Source organism: Rhea americana, unplaced genomic scaffold, assembly GCF_003343005.1.
Source record: "Rhea americana isolate MKP2758 unplaced genomic scaffold, rheAme1 scaffold_211, whole genome shotgun sequence".
NCBI lineage: Eukaryota > Metazoa > Chordata > Aves > Rheiformes > Rheidae > Rhea > Rhea americana.
Window position 1 is genome coordinate 323,490 of NW_028186269.1, and position 11,409 is coordinate 334,898.

General features: G+C 41.7%; 1 protein-coding gene across 1 annotated transcript; it reads right to left on the reverse strand.

The window, feature by feature from the left end:
* Window positions 1–5,192: 5,192 nt before the first annotated feature.
* NT5C1B (5'-nucleotidase, cytosolic IB) lies at window positions 5,193–11,399 on the reverse strand. The gene is made up of 6 exons (XM_085304874.1): window positions 11,204–11,399; window positions 10,945–11,112; window positions 8,728–8,857; window positions 8,066–8,188; window positions 7,256–7,440; window positions 5,193–6,138 (listed from the first exon to the last, which is right to left on the reverse strand). Exons 1-6 carry the CDS (start codon window positions 11,330–11,332, stop codon window positions 5,800–5,802), a joined length of 1,074 nt encoding a protein of 357 aa, XP_085161000.1. The 5' UTR covers window positions 11,333–11,399; the 3' UTR covers window positions 5,193–5,799.
* Between the last annotated feature and the right edge of the window lie 10 nt (window positions 11,400–11,409).

Below are 11,409 nucleotides of genomic sequence, written 5' to 3' on the forward strand. Positions count from 1 at the left end.
TGTAGTCCTCGGCGGGAGCGGCGCGGCCGCGGGGCGGGAGGCCGCGCCGAGGCCCGCGGCGGCTCCGCGGCCGGCAGCTTACGTGGAGCCAGAGGCTCGGCGCTGCGGCCGCCTCCGAGCGTCCGCGGCTGTCTGCTGCCCGCCCGAGCGATGTCTGAGGCCGTGCCCCGAGGGCGGCGGCCGCCCGGCGCCTTCGAGGCGGCTTCGGCCTCGAGGCTGCTCGAAGTCACYTCGGGCTGGGAGGAAAGTGCCGCTTCAAAGGGCGCTCGCTTGGGGTTATTCCAGCTCCGCGGCGACACCCGGGAATCCGACTCCAAAGGATGCTTAGAAAGGTATATTTTTAAAATTTAAGATATGTGGGCAATCCCATGCRTGCGGCTTTTCCTTCTTTATTATTGTTCTCCTTTCTGCGTTTGAAGCCTTTGGGATTCTTCTTTTCACTGTTTTTTAATGYGGAAAGGACAGTGTGTTTCACTATGAGAATAAATTTGTAGTGATCATCTCCAGCCTCCCTRAGTTTTCAGATTTAGAGCACTGGAACCATGCAGGATTCTAGCGTCAGTTATCTTATCTTTTGTGATCTCTCTGGTGTTTTTGCTGTTATCTGCAAACCCTGTCAGCAGGAAGAGGACTTGCATGCAGTTTCAGATAATTCTTGAAAACATAAACTAAGATTTTTGTAGGAATCAACTGTATAAGCAATCAAATATGGATGTGAAAATGCCCAACTGGTGTTTAGAGCAGGAGCTGGACTGCAGGTCTCTGTGCTGTGTGACACAGTTGGTATGCATTAGAAATATCTTAGATCAGAGAGAGGGTGTCTTGAGGGTCCCCCCATCCTGCCAAAGTAGCTTTGAATCCTCAACCCAGACCCAGTTTTCAACTATCATCTTCATGTCCTGTGTTCAGATCATGCCTTTATTAATGCCAGACCATGACCATCCCACCTAAGGGAATGCAAATACATCCAATGAGGCAGACGTGGCCACTGAGGTTCACTCACTCAAAATCCTTTTCGTGTTTTTTCCTTGCAGGGTTGCTAGCAGAAATGTACAGGGAAACAATAAAAGGGCAACAGAATTTTGGTCAAGAGCAACGTAGGTTAGAAAAGAAAGAAAAATAATAAGGCTGAGTGCAGATTTAGGAATAAGATAGTGACAGTGAGGAGAGATAACAGAGATTCAGRGGCTCAGGGTCAGGACTAGAAGCCGGGAAGCCAGGTAGGTGGAGTCTAGGGAAACAACGGCTGAGATGGGGGGAGGATCAGAAACAGGCTTGATTGCTATGAACATGTCTGTTCTTGGTCAAGACCTGGCATGTTTGGGGAAATTATGTTAGAAACCCAAGAGGAAACCCATGAACCTTTTATCCGGTTTCCTATGGTTGCTCTGAATGTGATAAGCATCTGCAGTAGTAACCTCCACTTAACTGACATGTGCTGACGTCACCCATGGTCTGTTCACATTGCCACAGTCTGTTCTCAGGTTGACTTCAGCTCACGTTACAGCCAAGGAGATGTATCAGATTCTTCTGGAAGCATGCTCACCATCTCTTCTGACCATTTGTCACACTTCTCAGGCAGCAGGAACAGGCTCCTAGGCACCACTTCTAAACACATTGGATTCTCTGAAACCTCTCCTGTTTGTCTTTTTACTGCAGAAAATGGTCTCTCTCTCTGTTCTTAGTGCTTCATTTCGTTTTGAGACTCATGACTACACCGAAAAGTATTTTAACCAGGGCACACCATTGTGTCTGCTCTATGACAGAGATGGCTTTTGGCATTCTTAATCTGTTGTTAGAACCATAACCAGTTTTAAATGTTCTACCATATGCTCTGCTCAGGGTAAATTGCATCTTTGGGATGTGTTGGGGCCAGGCCTACTTCTGCTGCCCAGTGACTTTGTGGCCAAGGACTGTCAGAAAGGGAAGATGATTTCAGGTGATGGAGATGCCCAAATAAGAGAACCAGGAAATACCCTGTCAGGAGAACAGATTGCTGCTGCAAGAAATCATTCTGTTGGGGCATAAAGAATCTGCTGTGCAGCATCTGGCAGTGGGGACTGACTCTGGCAGCCATCTCTGGTACACCTTATCCTTCAAAGATCATGAGCATACTGGAGATGTGCTGCCTCTAGGTCTGCTTAGGTCCASTGGCAAATAATCTAGCCTTCCATGCAAGGAGCATTCTGCACAGGAGCTCACTGGTGATGGTGATCAGAAGCTGCTCATCCAGGCAGGGATGGCCCACACATTCAAATTTTATTGGTCCCAGACACTGCTCAGCAAAGTAACTGAAAACTTGCTTTTTTCTTAAGACAGATCAAYCTGCTATACCAGTTTCCCTCTCTAGCTGCTGCATTTGAAGATAAATGGATGTATTCTTCTTACTAGCAATACTGCATGYCAATGCAGGTAACAGGTTCTGGCAGAGGCAGAGGAGCCCAAGTAGGGGTACTGGTGAATGCTACTCAGGATGTTAGAACTCTTTAATTCCTGAGGCTTGAGAATAGATCATAGTCCAGGAGGGGCACATCTTGGAACATAGATGGTAACAACTGTCCCCAATATTCATCTCAAGTGTTTTGCTTCCTTCAGGTTTTGTTTTGCTATATAGGACATATTGACCTAGAGACTGAAGGGATGTCCTGAATGGTGAAATAATTGAAGAACATCAGATGATTGTATCTTGGTAGCTAGCAAGAGGTATACAATGCAGTCTGGGAATGTGTTCTCCTGTAAATAAAAGAAAAAATAGTCAAATCACCTTAAGGGTCTTGTTTCCAACATTTTGTTTGTGGATATTTTGAGGCTGGGGGTAGGAGACATTCCTGTTTGTCTTAATTGGAGTCTTCACTGTAATTTGGTGCGTGAATGTAGTTGCTAAGTGAACAAGGACTATTTTTTGCTTGACAAAGGTCTGTCTCAGCACAGAARGAATCTTGATTATCATGAATCCTCTTCCATGTTGTGTTTGAGATGCCAGTATCTGTCTTCCAGTGTTATGGAGAGGCTGATAGACAGGACAGTCCAAAACATTCCTCCTCTTTTCTATTCCCATATTAAAAAGTGTTATCCAGCACTGTAACTGTGGCTGGCTTAAGGATATGAGATTGCTAGAGCATAATGTTGTCTTTATGAGCATAAGAATATTGTTTGGCCTGGAATGCTAAAAGATTATTCTGGATAGGTCTCTGAGACCTGTGCTTTCTTCTGGTTTCTGCCTACAAAAATAGAGAAGTGGGCTGCCTCCTTCAAGCCCTTTCCCTCAGTTCCCACTCCATTTCCATCCCATTCTAGAGGATTTTATTGAAAACAATGATCTTGGTCTGCTAGTCTAGCTGTTCCCTGGGCCAAGAGATGATGATTATAATGGGCAGAGGCCTGTTATCTCYCCAGACATCCAAATGAGGCTCAAAAGACACTTGCGTGAAAGAATGAGAGCTGACTCACCCAAAGGGCTGCCAACTGGATATTCAGAGAATCAGCCAACAAGCCTGGGCGAGTTACATCACAATTAAAAGGCAGTGGGTGTAATTTGAAGAAACATCTAAATGCGTTTTGGTCTGTTAGCTTAGAAAAAGTGATTCTGAACTTTTGGACTTTAATGTTGATTTGAATTCTCTGATGAAGAAACCTAGTATATAAATTTAAAATGTGATAGTCTTTATTTCCCTTCACACAGACTTGAGTGCTTTCAGGACTGAGACTCCATGAGACGCTCACCTCTGGAGTATCAAGAATCCCACTAGCCCTTTTCAGTATCAAACTGGAATTACTATATTCAATGTTCAGTCAACATGGAGTCAAGTATCAGCAATATGTGCACGGCATATATATCCTTTATCTCTTTCTCCACTCAACCGTCACATCTATAGCTCTAACAATGGATGGATGAAGAATGACTGGTCATGTTCTGTTTCAGCAAGACAGGCCCATACTCCTGGAATTTGCAGCTATGCTTCTGTGGTGTGTATACACACAATTTGTATTCCACAGTCAAGGAACAGTTTTGGATTCCTTGCTGATTCTGTGCTTTCACATAAAAACATCTGCTAATAACATTTTTTGTAATCTCCATTTGGCAAGGTAACCCTATCCTATCCTGGCAGACAATCACCAGACCTCAGTTATTCGTGCCTTCCTCACCTCCTGGCTGAGCTATAGAAATGTGATATATTTGGGCAAAAAGCCTTTAGCACTTAAGAAATTCCAAGTATACTAGAACTCTGCAGTATATCCCTTCAACAACACATGCTGGTGTGAACATAAAAAATCTTTCTAATTTTCTTTATTCAAGTTTCATATAGGATCAAGGCTTTCAATTTGTTTTTAAAGAACTTTGTGGCTTGGACCCAGATCATTTAAAAGATTGCCTATGCTTCTGGGATGGAAATCACAATTAATGCAATGAAGCTTTCTACAATAACAGGACAGTTCATCTGGACAAAGGAGTCCAAATGTTTTTTAGAGGCTAACTTGAGATTCTGGGGTGAACTCCTGCAGGAACCAAAGATTATCACAAGCCTTCACCATCTTCTACTTCCAGAGCAAAGCACATTCTTTTGGCTTTGTCTCTTCTAATATGAATACACAGAAACAATAAAAATAAAACAAGACATTTGTCCCACAACAGAGAGAAAGAGAACAAACACCACCTGACAGATGTTAGTTGTGTCATTTGGAAGATGCTCAGATACTATAATGACAGTGAAATACAAGAACTTAACATAAAAGAGGTAGAACAGACTTATGGTGTAAATTTACATGAATTAATGTTGCAATAGACACTTGTCCACTGGAAACTCATTTGAGGTTGCCAAATTCAGGTCATACAGATCACAGAACAGCTGTAAATTCCCGATGAATCTAGCTAAGAAATAGTAGTTGCATCAGCAGTATTATTTCAGCATTCAGCATGTAAGAGCAGATTCTCTGCTCTTACAAAGGTACACTCTTACGCTTCAGTCTTTCAGTCAGAATACTGACAGCATCTCTGCTCTTCCACCTAGCTTTATATCTGTGCGAAAGCTGTTGGAAAGCTGTTGGGTCTTTGAGACCTCTGTCAGATTTGACTGAAAGTGGTCAACTGGTTCTAAATCTCTTGGAGAAGAGAGAGATACAGAGACACTGATCACATGAACCTTGTTTCCACTGGAAAGTATGCTAAAACCTCTACGTAAAAAATGACAAAGTTCTGTAAAGCCAGCTTTATTAAAATAGGAAAATAGTATAGAAAAATAAAGAGTTCCTATAAACACAAGCTCACGTTTCACTGGAAAGACAATTGTCTGCAAAAATTGAAACCTCATGATACCAAACCTACCGAACACATATTTAACAAAAAAAAAACTACTAACAGGTAAACACTTGCAGGTAAACTGCACTTTTCATAATTTCAGAAAAAACTTGCAGGAGCTATCTATGCAGCATGATTTTTGTTATAAATAGCCTATTAAGAATTTTTAGAGAAAATATAACAGTTCTATCTTTTTCAAAATACYGTTTAATCTATAAAAAAAACAGTCCAAATCTTTTCCTACTATTGAAAACACAGTGTTAGTTCCAGATGAGTAAAAGAAAAACAAAACAAAACCCTAAACTACTTAAGAATACTATTAAAATAAATCTATTAGAAACTTACCTATATTAAAATATTTCCTTTAAAGATTGTTCTAGCCAGAAGTCAAATCTTAAAACATAGTGCTTGCAATATATAAATAAAGATTTTGTTTTCGAACACAACTATTGGTATATTAGAGGCTGGCTGTGTTAAGAATCATCTTTAATGGTGCCATCCAGTTATGTGGATTTGGGATATTTCTGAGCAATGCCATAGGGAACATGTGCAGCTATGGTGCCTAATTTGTGTGCTCCYTCGATGTGAAACATCTGGTCATCAAAGAAAATGTGAGGACGGATTTTCACCAAGATTGGTCCTTTAGGAGCTCCTGCTAGGAAAAGTGCCTCATCAATCTCCAGACCCCAGCTACGAAGAGTCTTCAGTACTCTGGCTCCAGAACTTGCTGCACTTCTGGCTGTGACCAAGAAGGTCCTTATAGGACAATTTAATCGTTCATTTTTTGCATAAAACTTCTTCTGGAGTTTCCCTAGGTCTTCCAGAAAACCTTTTAAAGGACCCTGAGTATAAAATACCAGAAACACATTAAATATTTGTCCACAGCTTACAAAATCATCCATTTGTTTTCTTTCAGATTGCCTGTTATACATAGAATTCCTTCCCTAATGCTCTGCTGTGCAACAGTCTATGCATGTAGCATTTCTAGAAGGGTTTGCATCCTCACTATGAATACACAAATTGAAGGAAAAAAAAACAGTTAAAATTATCCTACATTGTATGATCAGTAGAAAACCACTTCTGACTAAGGCTTACAAGATCTCTTGGAAAATAAAGTTAAAACTATAGTCTTCAACCAATTTAATAACATGTTCTTTAAAAACACTGAGCTCTTTTTGCTACAATCCACGGGGTRCATTTTTTCTGTCTGAAGAATGCTAAGATACTTAATTACTCGGACTTCACTGAAATAATTTCAAATTAATGACAGCATTAGAATTATACTCTGATTAAAACAAWCAAACAAACAAAAAGCCTAAATGATACAGAGTCAAAATCCAATATATTGAACTTGCCAATACTTTCACAAAGATAGGTTGCATTCTTCTGGATTTATATCAATTTGGTATAAAATTTTGGTATAAATATTTCTGGCATTTATATAATATTGTCGACAGTATCAGAGTTGGTCTTTCACTTTAAGTTAATGTTAAAATATTTGTGTTCTTTTAGAAAAATATCTTAGTTTTACTTGAGAATAAGCATAGATACTACCCTATTTCAAAAATCAGAACAACGTAGTTGAAACTGTTAACTGAAAATGATAACAAATATAGTAGCCCTCTTGTAATGATATAATTAAGTGATACAATTAAATAAAACTGCAAGTCACTGTGTTATGTATGCAATTCTCTCAGTGAAGCAGGAGATCTGGTGAAGGGACTACCATAGTGGGCTCTTCTGTGTCAAAGAGGTTCTAAAGACTATCCTGGAAAAGGGAAATAAATAGAGCAATGAAATGATACTTCAACTTACAAATGAAACTTCTGGAAGTTTCATTTGTAGGAATACATACAGGGGAAGCTGGAGAAGGGGAAACTGGAGAAGGACAGCCACACTATTTACAGYAGTAAATATAAAAAGGTGTTTTGAAAATTCACTGATTCAGGAAGTACAAACCTGTGCAAGAGGCTTATTCTCATTCAGCTGTTCATGTTCAAAAAATCTGTCTAATCCTTGCTCTTTGGCAATCTGTTCTGATTCATCAGAAAAAAGAACTGCATCCCCATCAAATGCCACTCTCAGCTCTGTATCCGAGTAAGAAATATCTTTGTTTGCAGTGAACATTGTAGCAGATGCAATGCCTGAAAATGTATCAGAGAACTTCACTTACCATGTGAGTCAWTTTTTACATAGAATGCTATTATTTTACACAAAACATCCCTAAAGCAGATTTGTAATGGCTATTGTGTCTGGAAGTGGTCCCATTGACACTTTTTCTTAAATGTCGTTCCTTTCACTTCTGTCTAAGAATACACAAAACTAGTCCCCAAGATATGCTGCAGGTGAGACAAAGCAGGAAGTTCTAAGAAGAATGTTAGCTCAAACTTTTCTTTTTAACTCATTCTCAAATACAGAAGATGGGTTTTGTAAGTTCTATCAAGCAGACACATCTTGGAAAGACGTTGACTGTAGACAAGTAGGAGTATAAGGGGAGTTTCTTTCTTGCAGAATGGCAGGATGGGAGGAGACAGGAAGGCAGTGCAAAGGAAAGGGCTGATTAAGTTGTCATTGTCATCAGGCTGGAGGTCAGAGAAGAAAAATAGAAAAATAGGAACCTGATTAAGAAAAAATATCAGTGATAAGTTTGTACCACACAGAGTTGGACTTTCTTCATTTAATGAAACGGCATTGTTTTCTGTGAAACATACAATTACAACATTCACTTTTTAATAAGCTCAGCTAAGAGATAAGAAAGTCAAATCAAACCTGCTTCTATAGCTTCTTGGACTTTTTCAGAGTCTGCAGACAGATATAAGTTGGTGAGATAAGCAGTCAGATAACCAACAGGGCTTTTACCTCCCGTCATGCAGAAGCGTTCAATTGTTAAACCTAAAATAAGAGCAGCACAAGCTGTGACTCCACCTTAATACTACAAGTGTGTAAAAGGAACTTGTAAAAAGGAACACAAGCCTTCAACTAATAAGAAACTTAATAAGAACAGTATTCACTGTAATTTGAACAAGCTAAACAACTTAAATTGATTACAGTGTTTGATCATTCCTTACTCCCTAAGAATTCCACAAAAAAAAAAAAAAAAAAAAAAAAAAAAAAAAAAAAACTTCCATGCAGAGTAACTGCAGTGAAGGAATACTTTTGGGAGCATAAGTACCAAACAAGAAAACGTTAAGGACTTTTTTTCTCAGAAATTAAGATTTGCACTTGACAGGTTGTATCTAGAGCTTTGGTCCAAATCCTGTTTAAAACAATTTTACTTATTCTGACCCACAAAATTAAATATCATCCCCTAAGAAATAGGTAGCAGTATCAAAGAAGTTGCTTCTATCAAGGTCAGAACAAGAAAAATAAAATGTCTTAATTTCATTATATAACAGCAAGCAGTTCTACAAAGTAGTATTTATTTTACTTACCATAGTGATTGATGCTGTTTATGAGCCTCACTCCCACTTGGGCATGGTTATTAGTCATCAGAACAATATCAAATCGTTCTTCATCCTCAGGGTACAGTTCACAAAGCCGGGCATTGACATGCTCCAGTGCCTGCAGGTTAAAAATRTGGAAGTTCATAGACAAGCCGCATGTGCATTCTTTCTTAATCACTGTGGTTTCAGTGAGACAACTGTCTTGAAGGAGAGTGCAAGATGGCTTTATTCCTTTCTGTTCTGCTCTCAGGAGCCATTTGACTGCGCTTATTTGAAGGGAAGCAAATAAGTTTATTTTGCTGAAAGCTATAGAAATTAATTTTACAACAGAAATCCTTTTTGTCTGGACACCCATGATCATCTGGAATAAATCAATACATTGTTGAACATTACCAAAATCCCTATTAACCACACTTTTTGGCTTTCAGTGGAATTAAATTTGTTCTGATTTCCCTTTGATTTTTTTTGTTTTGTTTTGGATGCTAAACATTCTTGCCTGGAATGCAAATGTCTGTTTTTTCAGAAGAGTACAAGATTCCCATTCATATTGCTTAATATATTTTAATGAACATTACTAGTGAATAGGAGCATCAAAAAACTTTTTGTCTGCAGGAGTCAAAACAAAAAGATACTTCTTTCTACTTTCCAAGCAGAAAGTCTCACTCAGCAAACTTACATTTTCAGGTCTAGTGATTCCAGTAACTAAGCAGTTTATGAATCTCACAAAAAATCTAAAGTAAAGAATCCAAATGGAAACAGGGTACTGGAAGGCAACAGAGGTCAATGTGCATAGTTAACAGCTCTGATTTTCAAAGTGTGAGGAGTTAAATGATCAAATCTTGTTTATATTCAAAGAGTATTTGACACTGAACTGTAATGAATCTCTTGAAAATAACTGTGTTAGGAAAAACTGCAGTTCATTCCCTAGCGGGCGTAGCCTCTCTGGAGAAGAGAATGAATTCTTTTATGATCATGCTTTTATCCCAGAAATACCTTTCCTATGCCTATGTTATCAGTGCTCTTCACAGCTATTTGATATATTTATAAAAGCACAGATAATGACATAAGACTTTTCTCCACTATGTTAGGTATGTCCAGAAGCTGATGAGCAATGCTGATTTTTTTTTTAATTTCCTGAGGCTGAAACTTAAGCAATGCAAATCTGCTTTTAAAACCGGAACCATTCTGCCTCAAACTCAGCTGCCACAGCAGAGCTGTGGCTCTGCTAATTATTATGTTACAAATCTCCTAAAGTTGCAGTGGAGACTTTATCAAGTGATTCTCCATGGAGAAATGAACTCTGTGGATGACATTTTTCAACCCAGTCCCACTAAAACCTTCATTCCTTAAAACTATGCATATCTTAAGGTTGTTTTTTTTTCCTTTTTTTTTTCTTTTTTTTTTCTTTTAGTAATTAAACTTGATTTCCAGGCTGAGGGCTGTTTGCCATGGCCATTTCTCTTATCTTGTGCAATGAGAATGAATATTCCAGTTTGCTGTGCTTAATCCTAGGGTTTCCTAGGGGGTTGTCCTTTTCTTGGTTCTCAGGTGCGATACCCAGAATAACAAGGAAAGTAAGGAAAATCTAAACCAACCAACAAAAAAATAAAAAAAAAAAGAAGAAGAAGAAGAAGAAGAAAAGTTTATTTCTGAACAAAGTAATGCAGTTAGTATTGGATCAACACTGTCTTGAATCTCACTAAAAGTGGGACAAATGGTGGAATTGAATTTGGGAATAAAGGTGTGGGGCGTTGGGGGGGAGGGGGGTTGCTTGTCTGTGTTTTGAGGCGAGGAGGTTGTGACAAACCCGAACAACGCGGGGCTGCCGTCACGCTGGGGGCCGGGCCGGGCCGGGCCGGGCCGGGCCGGGCGAGCCCCGCGGCTGGGCGCGCGGCCGCGGAGCAGGGCGCGGGGCGGCCCCAGCTTTCCCGTTTCGCAAAAACCGCTGGAGCGCTGAGGGAAACGGGACGTGCTGCCGGGCAGGCGCTGAGCGTCGGTGCCCGGAGGAGGGCTCGCAGTTCCCCGGTGCTTCCCCGCGAGGAGGAGGCTGAGTCGTGTCCCCCCCCCCGAGCTAAGGCAAGCTCCCCGGCTTGCCGAAGCGGCTTTCCGGGGGCGGGTTGTCCCCGCCCGGAGAGCCCTTGGGCTCCTCCTCCCCTTCCGAAATTTGGCTGTGGCCTTCGGGCATCCTCGGGCGGCCTCGCTTACCTTGACGAAGTAGAAAGCCGGGCCGGGCTTGAGGGTGACGTTCTCGTTTTCCTGCTGGTACTGCACGTACTTCTCCACGCCTTGCTCTTCGTAGATCCGCCGCTCCTCCACCAGGTCGAAGAGGGCTCGGGAGGAGACGGCCACAGTGATGGCGTGCTGGGGCTTGGGCTGCGAAGCGGGAGCGGGCTAGCGCCGGCGGCAGCGGCCCCGGCCCSGGCCCCGGCCCCCTGCGGCCCCGGCGCCCCCCGGCCGCACTTACCGGTCGGGGTCTCTTGGAAACCAGCGAGTCGTAGAAAGCCTTGGCGGCTGCCCAGTCCTGCTCGGCGTCCGGCAGCTGGGCCTCCGCGCCGCTGGCGGGCTTGGTGGCCTCCGGGCTGGAGCCGCTCATGGTGGCTGGAGCGGCGAGGGACGGGCACTGCGGCGAGACGGCAGCGGCAGCGGGGCCGGGGCGGGACAGCGCGAGCG